Source organism: Pseudochaenichthys georgianus, chromosome 5, assembly GCF_902827115.2.
Source record: "Pseudochaenichthys georgianus chromosome 5, fPseGeo1.2, whole genome shotgun sequence".
In the NCBI taxonomy this organism is placed as follows: domain Eukaryota; kingdom Metazoa; phylum Chordata; class Actinopteri; order Perciformes; family Channichthyidae; genus Pseudochaenichthys; species Pseudochaenichthys georgianus.
The window spans coordinates 13,925,746-13,950,278 of record NC_047507.1 but is presented as its reverse complement, the minus strand read 5'-3'; the positions used below and the strand labels follow the sequence as shown (position 1 = coordinate 13,950,278).

The 24,533-nt window shown below is 41.2% G+C and overlaps 1 protein-coding gene across 7 annotated transcripts in view; it reads right to left on the bottom strand.

Annotated features, from left to right (window-relative positions):
• Positions 1–870: 870 nt before the first annotated feature.
• Positions 871–24,533, bottom strand: part of tfeb (transcription factor EB) — a 34,277-nt gene continuing 10,614 nt past the window's right edge. For 2 of the 7 annotated variants that reach the window (XM_034082517.1, XM_034082516.2), the window contains 11 exons: positions 21,030–21,123; positions 14,756–14,860; positions 14,185–14,385; positions 10,516–10,614; positions 10,157–10,345; positions 9,342–9,431; positions 5,449–5,566; positions 5,264–5,314; positions 4,513–4,588; positions 4,248–4,404; positions 871–4,159 (listed from right to left, as the gene is read on the bottom strand). In XM_034082517.1, coding sequence (XP_033938408.1) covers positions 3,572–4,159; positions 4,248–4,404; positions 4,513–4,588; positions 5,264–5,314; positions 5,449–5,566; positions 9,342–9,431; positions 10,157–10,345; positions 10,516–10,614; positions 14,185–14,385; positions 14,756–14,785 — 1,599 coding nt within the window. In that variant the 5' untranslated portion in view covers positions 14,786–14,860; positions 21,030–21,123 and the 3' untranslated portion in view covers positions 871–3,571. Of the gene's footprint in view, positions 4,160–4,247; positions 4,405–4,512; positions 4,589–5,263; positions 5,315–5,448; positions 5,567–9,341; positions 9,432–10,156; positions 10,346–10,515; positions 10,615–14,184; positions 14,386–14,755; positions 14,861–20,536; positions 20,657–21,029; positions 21,124–22,884; positions 23,118–24,533 lie in introns of those variants that run through there. The other 5 variants (XM_034082515.1, XM_071203107.1, XM_034082519.1 and 2 more) reach the window with 5 other exon arrangements.

Here is a 24,533-nt window from a genome sequence, read left to right as displayed (position 1 = left end):
CCTACAGTCCATCCCATATTGCTCGCCATTTATGAACATGCTAAAATTAGATTGTATTCTACTTGTTCCTAAGTAGTAGTAGTAGTAGTAGTAGTAGTAGCAGCAGTCCTTTCTCTCCTCTGCTGTGACAATGATCTCACAAAAGAGACTTGAAGGAGACACTTCAATAATATAGATCTCTAGTGCTCTCTGGTGGAACTATAATGCAACAACCTTAATGAATCTGTATATGACAAAAATTAACAAAGACGAGGGGCACAAACACTAATTTAAACAATTTATCCTCAAAAAATGGGTCACTTATATTCACTTTCTGAAATTTGACAGCTCATAATTAATCTTTAACTACGAACGCTGAAGGGGCCGATGCAATTTATTTAAATGCATTTGCAATTCTTCACCAAATTTCGTTGTATAATCGCAGTCCTTCCCCCATTACTTTAGGAGGACATATTGGTTTGCATTCATTCAAAAGAGACTTTCACTTTCTTTAACAAGTTGTAAATCTAGAATTAAAAAATGTTCAGGCTAAAATATTCTGAATGGAATAATTTGTTGTGCCTGAGATGGTTCACCCCTCCAAAAATAGAAAAACATCCATAAACTAAAAGAAATGATTCGTTGAAAAATGTAGAAATTAATAAATATGTAGATATTCTTCATTTTAAAGATTAATGTCTGGAAATAGATGTCTTCATCCCAAAAGTCCCCTTCACCAGTGTGTGTGCACTGAAGCCTCTACATTCCCACATCACACTTGTGTAACTCTCATACAATGATTGCAAAAAACTCGTTTCAAACTGTACGTTCATCGTCCTGCACAGTGAATGTCAAGCATCATATCCTAATAACAAGACCAAATGCACATGATTTTGATTGGAAGGAGATATTGTTTTGCACTCCCATTTAATATAAGGCCACAACCACACACACACCCACGCAAACAAACACATTCGCACAATTCTCAAGTCACATCAATAAAAAAAACGCCAAAAGCCAGTGAATGGATTCTGGTAAAACATTTTATATTCTCAGTCAAATCAGAACCACTTTTCCCTGTGTATTTTGCTCTGCAGCGCCCTCTAGTGGAAGAGTAGAGGAGGCCTGAGCAGCTCTTTGGAGTGTTGTCTGGGTGACAGTACAACAACAGTCAAACTGTGGCTGATGGGGAAAAGGCACGACTCTGGCAGACAGGCAAAGACCAATGCAGGGTCGGTGATGCCACGCCATGGCAACCACGACTCCTCGGCTCAGAGTTTATATGAAGTCAGTAGTCATCCAGTCTCCATGGAAACCAAAGCCAGGCAAGAAGGAGGCATGGCGAAACCGCCGACCTGCTTCGGTCTGACCAGAACCACTGGTGAATCTTACATTCAAAAAATTAGCAATTTGAATTCAATCAAACCAAATAATCAAGTTGGCTCCAAAATTCAAAGTTAAAATAGAGAAAAATAAAAACCAAATTATATAAAAATGACATCGTAAATGTACATAATCTCTTAATCTCTCTAAAGTCAGTTGAAATATGGAAGTTTACAAACCACTCCTGTGTGTGCCTTTACAGTGAGCTTACTGAAAATGGCTCTGAGAAGAAAGGGTAGTTTGGAATAAAATTGAAATAAAACTAAAACAACAAATACAAGTAAATACATTTAAGTGGCTTAGTGGCATACATCTGAAATAAATCTTATTCCACAATTCTTCCATGTACAAAGTCAAAACAGTAATATAGTTTCCAGTGCTTTCGTAGATAAAATAAACAACAAACTATAATAAAGAAAACAAACACTTGTTTTAATTTAATTTTTTCTTTCTCTACCGTTTCTACCTTATCAGTACTGATCATAAGCTATATCAAATCAAAGCCAAGCCCCAGGTCCACCAACACAGAGACACAACTCAGGTCCACCTCCGCCTCTCCACCATCACTGTGATAGCTCGCCAGTGGGATTACACTTCCCTTTAGGTGGCAGTTTAAGCAGCAGACCTGAGTTTGACCTCTGCAGCTGGCAGCGTAACTCCTCTCGTCGGGGAGAGACTGAAGCACAGGAGACTTGTTCACATGCTGATTTGAAACAGCCTCAAGGCTGCACTGTGTGTATTGTATGTGAGCATGATAACGCATGTTTGTGTACTAGGTGAGCACCTGCACGTTTGTGAACCGTGTGAGAACGTGGATGCATGCAGGTGTGTGCTGATGCTGTGTTTTAACAGTGAAGATAACACTACTTCTGCGGTCAGCCGAGACAAACTATCTCTTTCTCTTTTCAGTATTAAACCCTGTCACTTTATATTTCATTCACCCGGGCTTCTCGTGCAAGCTGGGCCCTTCAGAGTCAATTAGTGAGAAAAAAGAGGAAACGTTTATCTCCGGCACCGACCGAGGTATGGATGCTACAGTAGCAAACTCTAAAGCATTTACAGGCAACATTAAAGTTAATATTAAATCTAAACCCTGGCCGTGATCCCCAACTTATAAAAACATCTCCTCGAAGAGCAGCAGCTGCAAAAATGAAAAGGCACATTGATAGGCGTTATGAGCTGGACACCGTTCAGGTTAACATCTGCTTCTGCTTAAATCTGATCCGGTGTGTGTATTGTGTTACAGTATCTGAGTACTTCGACACCTGACTGTTTTGGACGACATGCTGCATGAGCATCCACTTTTTTTTCCTACTCTCTGCACAGTAAAGGTCATGACAGTGTCAAGGCTAAAGGTGTATAACTGGGAGACCGCAGTGTGTGTTAGTGAGAAGACAACAACTACAGCTGGAGGCGGGGTAGGTGCAATAAATTAAAGGGGCTTTGCCAAAAAAAAAGCTGGCTTATATACCTTCTTCTTTGAGTTTTATAATGCTTCCAAATGTGGTCATTGGAGGAATACAATTTAGCTTAGCAGGCTAACACAGATCTTTGTCAAACAGCTGGTGCTACAGGCTGAAGCCAACACTGGAATAACAGATTGAGGAAGGGAACAAAATAACTTGACTACATCCCCTTCAGATAAATTATGCATGCAGGACCTTAAAGCTATTTCCATTGTATTCACTATCGCTCATTCAATCATTTATGGTTCCTAAAAGAGGTTGATGTAAGGAGAAAATAACTTGTCCTCAGTTGTCCTTGTATCTGATAACTTCAATCTAATTAACTGCTGGTTGTGTCCCCTGTTTAATTATGATTCAGAGCCATCTTTACAGAAACAAGGTCAAGTGTGCAATTTAACTCCTGACTTGGCAGTGTTGTAAACGCTCTGTTGGGCAACGATTCAAGCTCACAAGCACTGGTGTGTGCGCGCAAACGTTTACAGGATACAGATGTTTTTCTTCAAATGAGTGAGGGCTGTGTACCTTCTTTTGCTCGTGCCGTTAAGGGGAAATAATTGTACCACATCCATGTGTCATGGATCATGTTCAAATTGTGTGAAGTGTATAGTTTGTGCCGGGTGAATAATGTCTTGAATGGTGGCTGATTCCTTTCGGTCATACGTGCTGTAAATGTGTCACTTTTGATGCCGATTTACATTTTTCTAAAACTTTAGCATGTTTGTGTGAGTTTGTGTGTGACATGTCTACAGTATGTCTCCATCCTCTATGCTGAAGCTGGATCTGCGGCTGGAGTCCACCGACTCTTCCGGGGACATTGCGGAGAGCAGTGGGTCTCCTCCCATAGGGGACAAGGGCTCATCCATCATCAGGAAGCCCAGCTCGCCTCTCCTGCCCTGGACGTCCAACCCGCCCAGGTCGCCCAGCCCCGACATGCCGTCTGAGAAGCCGGGTATCCCATCACACAAGTCCAGCGACTGGGTAAAGTCAAAGGGCTGGGAGCTGCCTACGGCCGGGTACTGGATGGGTGGCTGAGGCTGCTGCAGGTGATGGGGAAGCGGGGGCAGCAGCTGCTGCTGCTGCTGCTGCTGCTGCTGAACCTGGCCCTGGGGGTGAAGGTGGTTCTGTGGGAGGAAGTGGTGCTGCTGGGCCAGGGGGTGACCCTGGTTCTGGGGCATGTGCTGGGGCTGGTGGTGGGCTTGTGCCATTGTGTGAGCGAGGTTCTCCACGGGGCTGGTCTCTTGTTTTATATAAGAAGACATCAGGTCGGTGGGGTTCAGGGCTGATGGAGAGTTGTTGGGCAGGCCATGTAAACGAGCCTGCATCTCCAACTCCTGCAGACAGCGGGCGGAAGGCAATGTCATCAGTATCAACGTAGGTGCTATGATTGTGTTTCTTTGCATGTGTTTGTGGTTGTGTTACCTGAATGCGTAGCATCATTTGTTTGTTGGCCATCTCCATCCTTTTGAAGTTGTTCTCCACCTCTCTGGACCTGTGTGCGTCCTTCTGCATGCGTTTGATGTACTCGACAGACGCCCGCAGTATCGTGCCTTTATTCCAGCGCACGTCACTATGCACACAGTAGAGTATACACAGGCCATTTCCATAGATAAGTATCGGGCAGTAACAGATTTCATTCAAGACATTTGATCCATACTGAAAATACAGCATTATAAAAGCAACTCACAGGTCATTGGTTTTGGGGATCATTGTGCCCAGCTCTTTGATACGATCATTGATGTTGAATCTCCTCCTCCTTTCAACTATCAAGGAGAAAGAGAGAAATGTAAATACATGATGTAGATAATAGTACAGAGAAATCAAAAGCATGACACAAGTAGAACTTGTTCAAAGCTGTTTTAACCTATGACACTACAAGATTTGATATTAAGCGTGTCTCAAATCAACAAATACATGAATTAGGGTTGGTATTGTAGTGTTTATGAGAGAATAGATCAATGCATTATGGGTATATAAGATAAAAGGTCTAAAAAGGGACAATTGTTTAGGCACACAAACACGGTCACAGGTGATTACACTTAAGTGCCAGGACAGCAGAAATTACCAGGTTAACCATCCACCCGCTATGTCAGCTTAATCAGTGAGAGGTTTTATAAAACTGTTTTTGCAAGAGAGAAAATGATGGTGCGTGTGTGTATAAATATATGTGTGTGTGTGTGTGTGTGTGTGTGTGTGTGTGTGTGTGTGTGTGTGTGTGTGTGTGTGTGTGTGTGTGTGTGTGTGTGTGTGTGTGTGTGTGTGTGTGTGTGTGTGTGTGTGTGTGTGTGTGTGTGTGTGTGTGTGTGTGTGTGTGTGTGTGTGTGTGTGTGTGTGTGTGTGTGTGTGTGTGTCTTAGGGCAAGTGCAGTTTTGTCTATGAGAAAAAAGCAGGTATATCATATTAGATTTGGGTAGAGAGCATGCTAGGGAAAGACTTACTCAGATTGTGGTTGTCTTTCTTCTGTCTCTCCTTGGCCATCGCACGGGATTCTGTGTCTTTGCAAAAACAAAAAGCAATGAACTAGGGGCTAATATTCAACAATTTATCAGTGATCAGTCTTCTATATAATCTTCTACTAAAATGATTAGTTTAGAAAGTTTATGTATAACTTTGCCTTTCGCACCTGTCATTTCTCGTTTGACAGCGAGGTTGGCAGGACAGGAGTTGCTGGTCATAGCAATGGCTGGACCCTTCATTCCCGGCCCTGTATACACATCCAGGTGGCTGCTAGACAGGGGGAGCTGGGGAGGACACACATAATACACAGTTACACATTAACAACAATTATACACATTGAGAAAACCAACAGTCTACATAGTATCTTTTTGAAATCCCTTCATTATGAGAGCTGTGCAGAATGAATTAGCCAGTAGAGTGGAAATAAATGCTTTGGTGTCCAAGAACAGAGTAGTTGTGAATGAAAATTCCTCAAAAGCACTCAATTGATAAATTACTTATGTTTTAGTTCTGCTCGACTCAAAAGGAAAACCGTAAAAACACTTTAATCACTTTAAGACATCTTTGCCTGTTCCAAAGTCCACAATTTAACACAATGTCAGATTCCATAAAACTAGAAGGGCACACGGAGGGCACTGAATGTTTTGCAGCATTGACAAAAGTGAAAAATAATTGATGTATATGCTCCAAAGTTAAATGGCTTCCTCTATGCTCCATGCTTTACCGTTGACCAAGTTTCATGAAAATAGGGCAATAGGGTATCCTGGAAACAAACAAACCAATAAACCAAACCGAAAAACCTCCATGGGGAATGAATGTTGAACCTAATCAAAGTCAAATAGTAATTGTAGTAGCTCTAAAAGGACCACCTATTTAAAGCTCCTTACACCTAGTAAGTATCCTTATAAAGTTAGTGTTAACGTTTAGGGCGATGTAAAGAACAGATAGCAGGAGATAATGCAATAATATCACACCTCAGAGCAGCCTGCCAAACACACAGCAATGATTGACCATCATCCCATCTCCCTTATCTCTCTTTATGGCTTGATTCTCTCCTTTGCCTCAAGCAGCTCCTGAACTCACACTTGTCGTGGTCTCCTAACTCTTGAACTTTAGACGTGGCATAAAAGCTGAGATTTTGTTTTGCATGGTCTCCTAAAAAGACGTGATTTCCTTTTAATTGTTCCATATAGTTTGAGTGCGAAGGACTCGTTACAAATCGTGTACTACTCCCTGAAGTGAGGGCAAATGTGAACACTGCTAACGAGGGCTGGGAGATAAAGAACTTGAAGGAGAAGATACGTTATCTGCTGGCTACCGTGTGAGATGTGAGATTAAACACATTCACGTATAAACACACACACCTCCACAGGCTCACTTCTGTATGTAAATGATATGCTTCATTAAAAATCTAATCAAGTATAAGGAAATGGGTTGCTAAGTGTAATTGTATGTTAAGCTGTTTAGATATGAAAACGACATCTTCATTTGTCTTGTTGATTTTCATCATTTAAAATGATATAATACAGTTGGGAAAACATATTAACTGCTTCCTACTTAACTTAAACTGTGCATCAAGTCAATAGTCAGATTTGAACACCACAATGTCTTGTGCTTTATAGAGAAAACATGTATTCCCAGCATCCTCCGTGCTTCTGCCCTGACCTCCCATGTTCCTGGCAGCCTCACTCTCACAATAAGAGACCATCTAACTCAATTGAACAAGCAAGCGTGACTGAGACTCAGTATGGCTCAGTTTAACCACCCATACACACTCACACACACTTAGGAGTTGAACTGCTCACTTGTGCCTGGTATTCAGTGGTGTTCCCGGCTTTTACTAAACTTTGAGATTCCAAGAATTCCATGGATTTTGCCGCTTTAATCCCCATCAGGATTAGCAGGTGAGTTTTGCTCACTGGTCTGTCAATTGGGAACAAGGCTCTGAGCTTTGTCTCCAGTATTTTAACACAAAAACACTTTACACAAGAGCAGTGATTATGCTGTGAAGAGGCAGCACTACCAACATATTGATCTGAGTTTCGAGTTGCTCTCTGACTTTACACACTGATCCTGCTCAGGGTTGATCAATCGCCTAATCTAATCAATCAGTGTGAGGTTACAAAAACAAAAACACATACATAAGCATGCAGACCTAATTAAAAGAGTTACTAATACTAACTCATCAAACACAGAGAACATATAAGATAAAACTACAGGAGGCTGTAGTTTTCTCTCTCACACATTCACACACACATAGTTGTGAAGCAGGGAGTTAGATAGACGACCACACAGTGAGCTGAGCCTGCGTTAGTTTAACCTGCTAATATGTATACCCTAATTACACGGTTAACCTCAACATGGCGCTTAATATTAAATTGAACGTGCAAGAGTTCTGATTTCAGTCTTGCAGAAACACCCATCACGAGCACCAAAAACAAAATCGTAAACCTCACCCACCCTACTGCCTTGCTGCGTCTCATTTTATAATCAGGGACCCGAGGCTGAGAGTTAGAGCCCTCACTGCATCCTGTGGTTCTCTCAATGGGAAAGATAAACTCGAAACGCACCCAATTCATGTTAAACAGACTGACATACAACTGCGCTTCTGTGTCTTACCAGCTGAATCTGTTCTTCAAAAACGTCCACAATGGCATACGTTTTATTCATCTCCTTCATCCTCTACACCTTCCCACACTAGGCGTTTCTTCTTCTTCTTCTTCTTCTTCTCTCTCAGCCAGCAGTAGTACTCACAGCTCTCTCTGGCTCTGCCGCCCCTGTCCTGGCAGACTGACCTCAGCAGCACCGATCCTGTCTTTCTTCTACCTCCGCTCCCCACCAAACAAGAGTGAACTTTCCCCTAACTGGACTTTCAGCCTGTTTTCCCCTTGCACAAATTGCCCTTATCCCCCTCTCCCTCCTCCCCTCCCCCTCTCCTTCTCCACCTCCCTCTCTCTCTTTCTCCAAATATCTTGTAAACAAGTTGAACTGTAACTGCTGGCAGTTTAATTGTTAATTTTCTGAATTTGTTCCATCAGACACAAAGCACTGTACATGTCCTCTCTTTGGTTTCTAACTATGTTCAGCAAAGTCTAAAGATGGAATGTTTAGTGCTTAAGTCAATTATACACTTAAAATGTGTATAATGTGTATGTATGTTTGTGTGGTGCATGAAGACATATGAGGAAATACAGAAACAACTGACAACTCAAAAAAGCAGGTTCAAAGCAGATTCATTAAGACTTGTTGAGGTTTAACACAAGTTGCAACACCATCCCAATAACAGCAAAAAAGACAAATAACCACAAAAGGAAAGCAGTGACAGAGACAGAGAAAGACGGTACAGATGCAGGAACAGCAATACTGATGACTGCATTTCCAACCCCATAACTCTCTCAGAGCAGACTGGGCCCGAAGTATAGTGGGCCAGGGTTTCAGAGGACTTCCTACCCCGTGAATACTGTACAACCTTAGAGGATTCTAGTTCTGCATTTTTTTAAGGGTAAAACATTAAAGGTGTATGATCCATTTGGCCAGCAATAGGCTTACAGTATGCTGCACTGCAAATGTATTCCTTATTCCTTCCTAAATGTCATTATCCTACAAAAAATTGCAAAAGGAAAAGGTCTAATTTAGATAATTTGTATGTAACTAAATCTAATCTATATTTAATTAATGACCCAGAATAAGGTCAGGGGCTCCAATCCAGAGTTCAGTGCAAAAGCTTTTTTGTATATGGACAATAAAACTGCTATTGGAACACGATTCTAGAAATATTTGACTTAATAATAACAATAATAAATAATAATAACTTTATAAAGTTGCCATTAGGGTACCCATGTCAAGTCAAATCACTCATCTTTACATAATATAACTCACAATTACCTTTGCCTTTAAAGATTGTTTTATCTGTACGGCAAATGATATCCTCTATTCTTAGATCTCCGGTTCAAATAAGTTAAAACTGCCAACAACATGGGGTCAGTTAGTTTGCGAAAATACATAAAAATAGAGGATTACTGTAAACACACACGGTGTTGGTTGGTTGGTTGTACTCACTGTGTTTGGCATCTGGATTGGGTCAATGTAGGCCTGAATATCATCGTAATTGGACTGCATGCTGATGATGTCATCAATGACCTCATCCATCTGGAAAAACCAAACTGGGTGTCACTGTTGTGATTTTGATAAGCTTAATGACCCGTCTTGCTTAACTTTAAGACAAACACTGCAACTATGTCTACATCTCATCTTCATGTTTAGCAAATACCGTGCATGCTCGTTTGGTTGTTAGAGCACCTGAAACCTGCTCGATGTAGGCCTGCAGGAGAACTCACCAGCAGGTGCATGCCTCCCTCAAGAGAAGACCTTAAAGAGAACTTCTTTGTCATGAAGGCTAACTAGTAATAGTATATTTTTTTCCAGAGACACTCAAAGAAGCAAGAGGGTCAAGAGTTTGAGGAGGAGGAGGGTGGGTCAAAGTCTGCCAGGTTCAAAGGGCCCTACATTCTGCTGTCACTTGTTAAGCTGTAATTACTGTTGCTGGGCCATAATGGAGCATTTAAATTCCAATGATAGCCAGTCTCAGTTATTGCCAGTTAACCAACTCATTCACCCACACACCAACTGTACGCATGACACATTAACACCAATGCATTTGCTAACGCTGCTCCTGCCTACCAAAGAGCAAATAAATCATTACGATGCTTTCATAAAAGGTGGAGATAATGTCACTTTGGGGGCAATATTCAATCCTCATAAGGTATACAAGACTGTAATTAAGTCATATTTCAAGGATATTTGTTCAATCTGGGCTGCTGTAAACCCTACTTTAGGACATGTTTAATGTTCATTGCCACTTGAGGAACGCCTACCTCTGTCTCGTGGCTGGAGCCGATGTTGAGCATGGCCATGGGGCTGTTTGGGGCGCTGTTCCCTGACATGAGCTGCTCTGTGCGCATGTGTGGGGAGCATAGGGGTGGGGGGGCGGACGCTGAGCCACCTGTAGGACCCATGTTTGTGGGAGGAGAGGGCTGCACTGGCCCCACTACTGCGTGGACCATCTAGAGAGAGAGAGAGAGAAGGAGAGGGTGATGCTGTTAATGACTCAGATTGGCTTAGTGCAACACTGAGTGGATTGTTGGACAAACAAAACAAAAACTCAGGAACAGGCGAAACATACAGTGGATCAAGTGAGATAAACAGTGCACAGGAAAGGCATCCAGAAACGTACCTGTTTGGTGGCATAGGTGGTGGAGAGGTATTCTTTCACCTGTTGCCTCCGAGACTGACGGATGTGGTAATCCGTAGGGTTCTCCAGGTGGGTCTGTACCTGTATTAAGAGTAGGCAGTTAAATGTGAATGTGATCAAATCTCTCAACCCATTATTCATTTTGCACATTGGTCCAATTCTTTGTTGATCCTGTTAAGGTTTCTTTTTTGACTAAATTATAGGCAAAAACATTGTCTATGCATGATATAAAGTCGTCATTTAGCAATGTTTAGAGGCATGATCTCTCAACCAAATATAAACACAAGGGTTGAAAACTGCTGAAAACCCTTTATATACAAATATGAATCCTACAGAATTTGCTAGCTAAATCTGCATATATTACAAAGTGCACTTGTAAAATACCTCCTATTTTGGACTATTTTGTAACGTATACCAGGGCCAAACAACAACAAAGCAGACAGTGATGGCACTTGCGTAATACCCATCACCAGAATTAGATTTGAATTAAACACAAATGTGTTGTGAGTGATATAAGCTCAGCATGGTTTAACAATCACATTTAAAAAGGTAAAACATTGAGTATGTGCTTCAGATGTACACCTCATTATCCCTGTCCCATATAATGTGATGGCACATAGGAGCATTAAGTCAGTAGTAAAGCCTGCAGGAGTAAAGCCACTAAATCCTCTGGTGTGGCTACATAAAGCAAAGGGCTGGCCTCATTCCTTCACATCAAAGAGTAAAGCTCAGTAGAAAGCAGGCCTGCTCCCCATTACTACAGAAAAAGACTCAGCTCTCCAAACCCCCTCTGCTTTATAACCAACATCAGGATTATATCAAATGACCCAGAAACATTGCCGTAAATTCATGTTTTTTTCACCTTCGAGCTAATTTGCGTATGTTTTTTTTTTTACAGCAAATCTTGACATACTTGATGAACACACGTGATTGGTTGTCAACTTTAAGCGGCTCTGGGTCTCGTGAACAGCTATTCAGCCGTAGCTATTCAACCTTTTGTGGCTGAATGCTGTCAGCACAGAGGAAATCCAAACAAACACAGCAGCTCTGACGGCTCTGTGAGACTGATGGACAGACAGAAAGAAGTCCTTATCAGAAACATGAAAGGAAAGTCACTGACAACTCTAAACACTGAGATTTCATAAACACCATTCGACACGCGCATGCACAGAGTAAACTGTCGATACAGCAAATTGCCCCATACAGTTACTGGTTTACAGCTCAAAATACCATAAAGTCACACAAACACACACGCACATAATGGAGTATTGTGCAATCCAATATACACACAAACACACATCGTCAAAGATAAGGAACCACACAAGCATCTTTGGAATCCGGCAAAATGTCACTTCAGCTTTATCAGTCTCTGTCAGACTATCTACATCCTCCTGTCTGTCCTATCACTAAACACGTCAAACGTCTCTTATCGGCCCGTCCTTCTCCCCCCTCTGTCTCCCTACCTGCTTGCTGCTCCACCGCATTTTTCTTTCTCTGCCTTTTTTTCAAAATCTGTCCCTGTTTTCCCCTGCTGCTGCTGCTGCTGCTGCTGCTGCTGTGTGGAGGCCACAACGCCCAGTGAAGTCCTGAGCACCTTGGCTGCACACTGCTGCCCTGTCTGCTGCTCAGCAACATGTGAGTGGATTAATGGAAGTGCCACAGCCCCCTGGCCATTTGTAACCCCCCTTAACCAACATCTTTACTCTCTCCTGCCAATCCTCTCAATGAGATCTGTTTAGGGCTTTGTCTTTGTAGTTTGCTGGCATTTTGACCGGAGGTCTTACTACACTAATTATGTTTTGATCACTCGGTGGTCTAATACTAGTCTTAAAAGACAGTGGAGAGAAAGCATTCTGCGTTCAATAAATACTTTATCAAATCAAAACTTAAAATGTTATTTTAGTTTCTTTTCCTCTCAAATACTAAATTCCTTCTCATAAATAATTTTCAACTTTCAGATTATAATTGAGTCATTATCAAAAGCATAGACTCCATTCACAAACTAAAACAGTAATTCAATTAAGTGATGTCTGTCGAAAATAACTTAATTTGATCCTATTCATTGTTGTGAATTGTCATAATAATGATATATAGACTTTTTGCACTACTTTTTATTTTGTATTTTATATATGTCGTATTGTTGGAGGAACTCAGGTCAGAAGAACTCATTGCCATTTCTACACTGTAGCTTTGTGCATATGACAATAAAACCTTTGAATCTTTGAATATGAATAACATATTAATTTTGGACCTGTGGACTAACACTTGTTTTATGATGTCACAGTGACCCTGACGTTTAATCTCTAACCACTTTAATCTAATCAGTTCATCACTGACACCAAGTGGACGTTTGTGCCAAATTAAAATAAATTCTCCAGGCTAAGATATCAAGTTTACAAGAATGAAACGGACGGATACAATTCATAAAATAACCAACATTTACTTGTTCAATTTTCTCAAATAGTAAGGAATTGTTTTTTATCTGTTTTCATATCAATGTAAATGAAATACCTTTTTCTTTTTGACAAACAAAGTCAAACAAGCAACTTAGAGTCTTCACCATGAACTCTGAGAACCAGAAATTGTGATATGTCTGTTACAAATGTTTCCTACATGTTACTGGCTTATTAACCCTTGTGTGGTGTTCGGGTCAAATTGACCCGATTTCCATTTTCAATGAATAACAAAATATATAAGGATATTTCCGTTCAACCTGAAACTCAATGGCCGGGGTTTGTGGAATTGTTTTTATTTTTTTCCACTTATGAAAAAATGCCCACCCGCATTTATGTCCTTCATAAGAGGCTCGGGTCAATCTGATCCGGATACAATACCAGGACAGACAGACAGAGAGAAAAACACACACACACACACACACACACACACACACACACACACACACACACACACACACACACACACACACACACACACACACACACACACACACACACACACACACACACACACACACACACACACACACACACACACACACACACACACACACACACACACACACACACACACACACACACACACACACACACACACACACACACACACACACACACACACACACACACACACACACACACACACACACACACACACACACACACACACACACACACACACACACACACACACACACACACACACACACAGAAGCTGTTTGATCCTGTTTTCCCTTGATCTTTACCCTTTGTAGTGTGTACACAAAACTATCCTAGAACATTATAAACATTTTAGATCTTCCAGAGATGTATAAACATTTTACATTTTCTCGCACTGTCTCCCCTCGCACCTGCATGCCGGAGGAGGGACTAAACAGAGACATAACCTCAGTGTAGTAACAGTGTAGTGCAGAACTACAATTATCTACCAACAAAATGGCCAAAAGATATTCTGCCCAGAGCCTTGGAGCTAATAATGGATGAGAGTGAGTGGAATGCATTAGAAGAACACGGTGAAGTGGGACAGGAAGACATTTCTGAAGAAATATGTCCCGGGTCAATTTGACCCGAACATTACCAAAGGGTGTGAACATAACACAAGGGCAGTTGATTAGCAGTTGATTTGATAATAAATCAGTACAAGTAAAATCAATAAACACATTCATGTTGATCATTGTATTTCAGCCCTACTGACCTTAAGAACCTCCACAGGGACCTGCATGCTTTGGTGATGCTGCGGGGCGTTGATGGCTGGTGTGGGTGCAGGAGGCACAGCCATGCACTGCTGCATGTATTGCATTGCTGCATTCTGCTGCTGCTGCTGATGCTGCTGCTGTATCTGCTGTATCTGCTGCCTCTCCCGCTGCTCCTCTTGCTGCAGCTGGTCTCGCATCAGCTGGACACACAAACAACACACACACATAAACACAGAAATAATCATTAAAGCATTGTGACACATGAGTGGACTCAAAGAGCTGATAGGATGCAACAACTGGTGACTCCCATTCTATTCTATCTATTTAACTGGCCTTAATGGGAAGTATGTATGATACATGTGCTAATATATGCAACGGATGCGAAGCACGGCCAAGTGTATCAGTGGTTAGTGCGTGTACATGTCCTTCAATTAAATGGCACGTCCACAAAGCTCTGACATTGACCAGAATACCTTTGTCTCCAGGGGCCACTCGATCATACAACACTCCAGAAAGACATTGATATCCATAGCTATTAAAAGGCTTGCATATCGGATGGTGGCGTTGTACCTGCATCCGCATGCCAATGCGTGAGGCCATGGCTGGGGGGCGAGGGGGCAGGGGAGGGCGAGCCGACGTCAAGGCACCGCAGTCCAGCCCGAGAGGTAGAGGAAGCTGTGGAAGACAAAGGAAGAGAGGACAGTGAGAGTTGGGCCCAGAGGAAAGGAAAAGTGAAAACATAGACATCAGATTTGTATATGGATTCAAGTTTGAGGCAGCTTTTAAATAACCAAACCATTGAGCTTTTTGCAAACAATCAAGTGTATGTGAATAAACATTTATAAAGCAAATGTTATTATTTATATAAAGTGGTTGAACATTAATAGCAATGACTCCTCTATTCAAATTATGGTCAAAAATAATGTTGATATTACAGGGTATATGCAGGAATCCTGAAGTCAAATTGAATACATTTTAAGACCTCATCGCCACTTCGAGTTTTAACCGGTTACATTGGCGACACATTGACTATATACAGTATTGATCGTCCTTCCTCCTTATCTTCCAACCATTTGGACGCAGACTTGCAGTTCCCCATAACGATGTTGTTTAACAACCGGCGTAAACGGAGCTTCGCGCGCTATCAAGCAGTGAGCGTGCGATGTCCCGTTCAGATGATGTCAAATCCAACGGGATGCCATAAATAAACTACACAGAATCACACCACACACCTACGCAATGATTACATTCAGGCACACTGTAGGATACAACCTCTTTGGACCATTTATATACTTATTGAAAACAAGCTACAAAATGTAATACCTTGGAAAATGCCGTTTAATCCTTTTTAATAGCCTTAATTTTCACTAAATTGATTGATCAACTTTTAATACTTTTTAAGACCCCGCGGGCACCCTGTATAATTATCTTTGAAATCACAATCCAGATCATATTCTGAACCCTAACTACCCGTTGACATCCATTTCCTTAATTAAAAATAACGGCGAGTTAAATACTGTAGATAACCGTGGATTAAGCCAACTATAACAGTACTATGTCAACTCAAGCTATGCTAAATACATCCTGGTCCTTTCATTTTCGACAGAGAGGTGTCCGCTCAAAGACCTTGGCCTTTCCACTGGTGCCACTCTACCGACAGATATGGCTGCAAACATTGTCTTGTTGCATGACCAGTTTTCCACTCACATGCACTCTATTTGACAACTGAATCAAAGGCACCCAGTCGTCTTTACAAGTTGTTCAGAGACATGTTGTCAGACCCCTAACCTTATGTAACTATATACAGTGTTAATATCTTAGCATTTGCTACAGTGTCTCCTTCATGTCTGTCTGAGTCCTCACATAAATGGCTCTAGAATACATCTTGCTCTTTAAAGGATGTAAGTACTCGTCTATCTTGTATACGATAAACAAACCATAAGACTTTTCATCTCAAGGCATCACAATAGTTTGCAGCTTCTAATTTTCTTTTTGTGAAATAAGAACCCTGCCAATATAAAATACAGCGTATCATTGTAAAGTTATATGAAATAATACCTAATAAAGAAAAAATAGCAAACTAATAATCCTCCCAACCATTCACATGGTCTCATTCACACATCACAGGAAGCTGTTTTCACATTTCAATGGAGGGTTTTGTCTTGATGTAAAATCTTTAAACATGCAAAGAAATCCACAAATCAAGAATAAAGCAACATCGATACAGAATGTAATGTTCATCTTAATTAGCAAACCTATTTGTGTGATTTGACTTTGCTGAGTATTGCATTAGGCCCTGTAGAGCAAACTGAAACAAAACAAAGCACATCTCCAGGCCATCTAAGCTTGTTTATGTATTCTCATTTCGGTTTTAAGTGTATTCTCATGTTTAAAAGAGGGCACAGGGAAGGAGATAAGTGAGCACTAACACTTTCTGCCCAAACTCTTTCCCTCAAAAAAAGGGTGTATTGTAAGGTACTTCCTCGATTACCGTGGGGAAGTCATGTGAGAGTCATGTGGTCTTGTTGTTCTTGGGTGATCATGTGAGCAGAAGGACGATGGGGAACACCCATAAACCCCTTACAAAACCTCTGTCTTATTTCTCTCACGCAGACACACACACACACACACACACACACACACACACACACTCACAAATATTTAAGCATGCACACTCAGCGGGGAGTCCCAGGACTGACAGTTCCCCTTCTGCAATGACTTGTGTTCATCCCCTGCATGACTAAGCCCGACTGATCTCGCAAAGTTGTACAAAAACAGGTTTCAAATGAATTCAAAAGTCTCTGCTGATGGTAACGCAATGCGAGACAACTACATACAGACGAGTAGTGACAGAGACATCAGGGTCTAAACAACCAATCAAAATCCGATTCCTCCAGTCTCTCATCAGTAACACTGTCTGTATATGGTTATGAAGAGAGAAGGACACAGAAAGAAAGACAGAGGGAGAGAGAAAAGCTCATTGTGCATGAGGTACAATAAGAAGGGCAGCTCCTATTGAGGACTGAAGCCGCCTGTTGTCCGAAGTGTACATTTCAGCACCCGAGGGGGCACACACTGCCCGCTTTGTGCCCATTGGATGGCCCACAGGAAAAACACACTCCCATGCAGAGATACACATCGAAACACACACATTCCAACACAAACATGAACCAGAACTTAGATTCCAGGAGACCACAATGCAAAAATACTAAAATACTCTCCATGAACAAAAATGAAGGTAGAGGCACACTACTCACAGGACAGATAATCCTATAACGCCAACAACTACTGATGCCGTTTCATACCTACTGCTAACATCTGGAGCTGTGGACAGGCCCTCTAAAGATGTAGCATTAGTAGTTCTCTATTTTAACGTTACACAGACAAACAAGTGTGTTTGCACAGATACACACACACACACACACACAGAGGTGGAATGCTGCAAAGTGTATTTATAAAGTCTGACAAATGGGGTGATTACATCTCCAAACTCAATCGAGAAGGTATACTGCCAACCCCAGGAAGATGGCCTAAGGATAGACCTTCAGGCTGTATATACTGTAAAGGCCCTTGAGACTAAATTGAAAATGCTCATTAGTCAGCAACCTCCAAAATGCCTCCGGACACAACTGGATAGACCAACCAATGACACAAAGCAATGACACATGTGACATAGCCCTGAATGATGGAAAAAGGTATTATCACTTTGCTTGACAGACAGATCTGCGAGTTCATGTGTCATATTCCTTGGAAGATGCAAATCAATTTGGTCAGGTGATATTAGAAAACGCGATAGACTTCAACAGAAAATTCCACATCAGCTTCAGCCATCTTCGAAAGTGCATAAATGTCGCTCCTCTTGAAAGTCTTTTTTTCGAACCTGCAACATATCTCATAAACCAGGGGTGTCAAACTCAATTTCATCGCGGGCCACATCAGCATTATGGTTGCACTCAAAGGGCCGGTTGTAACTTTAAGACTATATAAAAATACATATATAAATATATCATATATAAAATAATGTACATCATTGCCTCTGCATTGGATTATCATCGGATAGGGTAATAACTTCATAATTAACTACGTCTGAAAGCAGAAGTCTTTTCAGTGCGTATGTCCCAAAATGATTTAAAAAGAAAAGCCAAATTCTGGAGAAAAAATAAATAGAAGTGACATTTTGAAATAAAAATCTAATTCTGAGAAAAAGGAATTCTATGAAAAAATGCATATTTTGAAGAAAAAAAGGCAAATTCGGAGAAAAAAGTCATATTTGAGATGCATTGTGGGACATGTAGTTTAAGGGCAACGTGCTTCTGCAGCATGTAAACGTATAATAAACATATTATATTCTTTGCAAGCTCTTGTGGGGCCACATAAGATGAAGTCGCGGGCCGAATGTGGCCCCCGGGCCTTGAGTTTGACACCCCTGTCATAAACAGTTGTGATTGGTCCGTCAGATCTTAAGTTGAGGGGGAATGTGTTGTTGCAAGGCAGATAAAATGTTTACTGTACATGCTAAGATTCAACACGACTTACACGTATCCTTATCTCCTCCTAACAACACAATAAAAAATGTTTTAAAAACACAGCAAAAGTGTGTTTTTCTGTTTGTAGGACACATACTGTATGTGTCACTCACAGTTTGACAGGAGACGTTGTGGCTACATTAGCACCATCTAACTTTCCAACACATCTGAAACTATAAGTGGCTATAAGTGGCTATATGTGTATCACACAGCCTCCAAGTGTCACTAAGCCATGATCCACAAATAATCACAGTGACAGGATATCACTTCTACATATCATATGGTGACACACTGCTACCAGGCAGCATGATCTCCCACATGGGCCTTCCCATTGCCTGGCATCCACCGGGGTAAGCAGCAGGCATCTGTGACGCAGTAAGAGCACACAGCGGTCATTGTGTTTCCAACGCTGTGATGTCACAGCCCCTTCACTTCAAACACCGACAGCCAGTGGGAGGATGTAGAGCGGAGGATGCCCGGGTTACAGGTCACCTCTGGATTGTGCAACAGATTAGTCACATCATCATATGTGCCAACAATATGACCACAATGGAAACATGGAATACATTAAACACGCTGTGCTTTGCAACGTTTCTATACCTACATGTGCAAAGTGTGACATAGAGAAGATCAAAGACCCAAACACACAAGTACCCACACTTGGGGGCAGTGTGGGGCCATAACACCTGTGCTCAGAGACATGGTGTTAATTTGTGGAGTGTTTATTTTTAGAGTGGACTGCGCCATGCCAGGAAAGGCCTTTTCAACGGGCAACTGTGAGCAGCTACATGTGGGATGTGAACATACACGCATGTACTGAGATGCTCTCTCACAACAAAGCATGTGTATATCCACATGCATGTGTATATCCACATGAATGTGTATATCCACATGAATGTGGCCACAGCTGCTTTACAGATTTCAAAGATAATTTACAGTCTTCATTGAAAAAAAAGTCTGCCTGCACTAAAGTTTGAACAAGTGTAAAGAAGACCCACAAGAGCATTTGCAGGGATTATTACCTACCTCTATCATTACAAGTATTGACTATGACTTTAGAATTTCACTTTGAAATAGCCATCTGCTTTTTTACTTTTTATGTATGTCTAACATAACTGCGTTACTTTATTTGAACAATTCACAGTCATATTGAAAAGGTGTGCGGGAAGTACAGAAACAAATATCATGCATGTAGCATTTCGGCACGGCAAGTAAGCATTGAAATAAATCCCTCAAGGTCACACAGGTGCTTTTACATTTGGAATAAAGTGCGTTTAACCTGGCTTGGCCTGCTCTGAGACGCAAACACATCAAAAAACTGTTCAAGAACTTAAACCTCGGGCATGGCTGGGTAAAGATGTGCAAGTAAAAAAGAAAGCCTTTGAATAAATCACTTTGGCTGCTTTACTACCTCTAAGTTTCAGGTTATTAAATGATAATTCAAGCTTCCTGGTAATATCATAACTTTCACAAGTGACACTGCTTTTGCACGTTACAAGCCATGTCATCACTGCACATGCGCACTCACACAACACACACCCTTCCCGCATTAAGCTGTCTGTCTGCCTCCTCTAATGACTAAAATAACCCCCTCGGCTCTCTGTTCTCCTTTTCAGGAACACCCTGTTCCCCTGAGCCACGGTGTGTTTTACTTGTTTTATTTTTGTGCGTGTTTGTGTGTATGTGAGTAGTTAGGGATGAAAGCAGGACATGAACAAAAAAGGTGTGCATGTGGGTTACCGCTCTACAGCGTCTGTCGGCTTTTGAGTAGAGCATGTAAACAGACCTCAAGTATCAATATTCCTAAACCAGCGCACACACTTACCGGGGAAGGTTGTCGGGATTATGTGACATGGCTGGCATGGCAAGTATGGAGTCCTTTACCCCTTCCTCTTTAAACTCACACACATGCACACACACACACTCACACGTGCACAGCTGTATCCCTTGGCGACAGAACACACCAAACTATTCGGACATGCAGACTGGTAGACGGACAGAAAGTCAGATCATTTTCAACACTCAGGATTGGAATTCTGCAGGGTCATTTGCTGCTTTAAATATATAAACGGTCAAGTTGACCATCTAACATCTGTACTAATTGCAAAAAACCACACAAGATTCAGTAACATCACACAGGGGTTGTGTTTGCACACCAGTGTATAAGGTTACTAGAAATTAAATAGAAAAGATTCCCATTTCTATTCACTTATAACATGCTGTGTGAATGCAGGGCTCCACAATCAGTATTTTGACATTATAATATAGCAGCACATTGGTGCACAGAGACAGACACACACAGACACATGTTGAATTACCTTTTTTAGAGGAAAAATAGTTCCCAACGGGGTGAATACACTCTGCTTATGCTGCCGACTACATGTCTTGATGCTGGAGAAAGGGGATTGCAATCTGCAGGGGAGGTCAGGGACGGCGGAGAGTGATGAAGAAAGGCGATGGAGGTGGAATGAAGATGATACAAACAAAACAGACAAAAAGAAAGAAAGAAAGGGTGGTTGGTTATCAAATGTAACAGTGCAAAATGGATGAATGGAATGAATAGCTTGAACACAAAATATAACGATGTGTAGAGTGGGGAAGTACAACAGAGGAGGCAGTGAAGTGTTCAATGGGGGCAGCAGCAGGTGTGCAACACACACTGAAGAACTTTGAGAATAGGAGTTTCCACAGCGGAAACGAAGGGAGCAACAGACCATGGTTAGACCTTAGTACGAACTCACTAGATGGTCGAAATAGAAGATACTCTCAAAAAGGAAAAAAGCTTATTCTTTAGATGGAGACAGCTTTGACTGTTGCAATTCTTTAACATCATGGTGTCAATTTTGTGGGCAAGTGTTAAAGCATTCTATGTGGTTTCTATATGTTTTTACACCTTCATTTGTCGGACAACGAGTACCCTCAAGTAATACATTACAAAGAATGACTCTTCTTGTTAGTAGCATGGTTGAGGTAAAGAGTCGGATGTATAGCAGCTGCTGTGCAATGACTGGTGTCCTTAGATTTCTGGTAAAACGTGTGAGTAATTGACAGGCATAAAGAGTCCACAGAGTAACATTTCTACACAGTCATTAACTTTCTGAAGGTCATCAGGATACATCACCATACCTTATCAACAATGTGTGTGAATCACTATGCCTGTTACATTGTAAACACTATCTAAAAATAGCTGACCAAGATAGACCCTTGCCCAGTGTGAATGTGTCCACTCTGCTTTCCTCAGGTCACTTTGCTCCACAGATCAGAGAAGAGAGCGATGTGAAATCAGTGCGGAAAGCAAAACAAAACATTGTCAGCACTAAAACACTTAGCCATATCCAATCAAAGTACAACACAATGAGATTGCAGGAAAGACAATAGACCTGCATCATCAATAATGACCACAATGCATCACTTCCCCTTTGTGTCCATACGTTTTCACAACTCCTAGTTTTGTCAGTGATGAAGAAACTTCCTCTGCAGGAAACCCAAGGAAAGAACCTAGCTGTTTCCCTTACATCATTTTCTTTAAATGCAAATTCATTGCTTTTTCATTCATCGATCATACAATACGTGAATAATTAAAAGTAAATGTTAAAGTACGCGAGGTTAACAGATCATAAGATGTAATCACATTCGGTCATCCTGTTTTGCCAGGTGTAGTGCTAATTCTGTCCTAAGGTAGCGGCACTCCAAACATCTCTCAACAATCTAACCTCAGTTTACATTTTCTATTCCTTAAATAGATGCATTATGTCCTACAACATGTGAACATTGGAGAACTGTTGTATTTCATGTCTTCACTTTTATTGTCTCCCCTCCAGACCGGCACACAATCAGTACCATCACTCTGACATTAGGCCTCCACTTAGCTGCGCATAATAAACAATTATCACATTGCTAAACAATGCAATGATGACTCGAGATCTCTGGATCCTATTTCTGTTTTTGAAAGGTCAAAACGCAACACTGTCAAAATCAATTCAAACAATACTGCGTCTGTTGCTGCTACTGCATTAGTTTGTGATTAAAAGGTACTACATGTTACTAAAACACATTATGCCCAGACATGTTTACTTTAATTTCTGATCTAACAAGTCGGTCTGAATTGAGCAGTGAGAAACACTCATACTTATACATAAAGTATAAAGAGACAGTATAAACAAAGATCCTTACCAGCAACTCTCCAACTATCCCAAAGACAACATAGTGTACCCAAGCGAGATCGGCTCCTCCACGTGTTAATACACACACTCTCTGACAAGGACACAGTTGTTTGCTGGCAGGGCTGAGTAACGAGAGCACTCAAATGCCGTTTCACTGGTTGTGAGGACACTCCTCCCTCCACGGGCAGAGCTGCAGTAAGCTTGGTGACAGACACTATTAGTCACCTTCCTTCCCTTCCTATAACCACCAGCTCAGCTTCCTCCTCCTCCTCCTCCTCCTCCTCCTCCTCCTCCTCCTCCTCCTCCTCCTCCTCCTCCTCCTCCTCCTCTAAATTAGCCTGAATGCCATGGTCTGGGGAAACAACAACAGGAGCCCTGTGTCCAGTGAACTCATCTCTCTCCTTTTACCCTCTTTCGTTTTAATGTGGAACTCCTCCTTCAGTCCAGTTCCCTTCTTAAAGCAGTGACCACAATTTAAATACAGGAACACACATGCATGCATAACCACCAATAGATAGGGGCAATTCCTGCATTTTTTTGCTAGGTCATTGTGCACGTGTTATCCTAAACGTTACGGCAGTGAATCAACATATTTACTTCTTTAAGTGCACACCCACACAGTCTGTCACTCAACCTTTCAACACACGCAACGCAAATACAAACCTGCATGCGTAGATGGTTATGTTATGAGACTCAACAGATAACCAAGTCTTCATACAATCCTAAGAACAGGAAATGGCTATTTATTATCTTCCATATTCAATGTAAATATTGTTATGTTTACTTCAATTTATTTTTGATCACCGTTTCATTTTGATGTATGTATGTTAATGTGAAAGGCACATTCCTCGTATGTGTTGCCTTGACAATTGACCGGTTTCTGATTCTGATCTGTATCTGTTCAGTATTAGTTGTAACACTCTTATGCCAAATCGTAATAAAAAGAGAGGTTTCGCACTAAGATATTTGTTATCGGATACTGAAAACCACGGTCCCTGGATTGGAGATTATTCAGCGGGCGTTTAAAATCACAGCATAAATAAAATGACTAACAGAAACAGATTTTAGTGAATTTCAAAAGTCACCGATTAGTTTCAACAAGGTGCAAGTGATTACATACGAGATTTAACTTTGGAACAATTTAGATGTTACAATGCAGTGTAGGTCACATTTAGAACTTAGTTTTACTTTAAGTATAATATTATATTAATAATAGAATATTTGTACAACTGTTATGAATCCAAGCTGTTCTAACATTCAAACAAAAAGTGACATCTTTATGCAGGTAACTACCGATTTCTAAGTGTGTTATATCCATCTGATGGTGTCTCTGAATCATTTTATAGTCACTGATGACAAGTTTTTACTCCTATATAAATTGTCATTTGCATCTAAAGTGGAGCTTCAGTAATGTGCGTTTACTTCTCAGAGATTTCCAGAGATTTCCTTTTGACCGGGTACTTGTGAGTTGATTGAAGTAAATCTTTCTCTGTGCTCACATCATTGACAGCATGAATCACTTCTCCCTATGATCTGCTCCATGCTTGTGCATCTATTTCTTATATAAGCACAGGCACAAACTCATACAAACACAGGTCAACATTCAACATACAATAAAGGTTTCAGAAGAGAAAAACACCCAGCAATTTCACAGGTTTC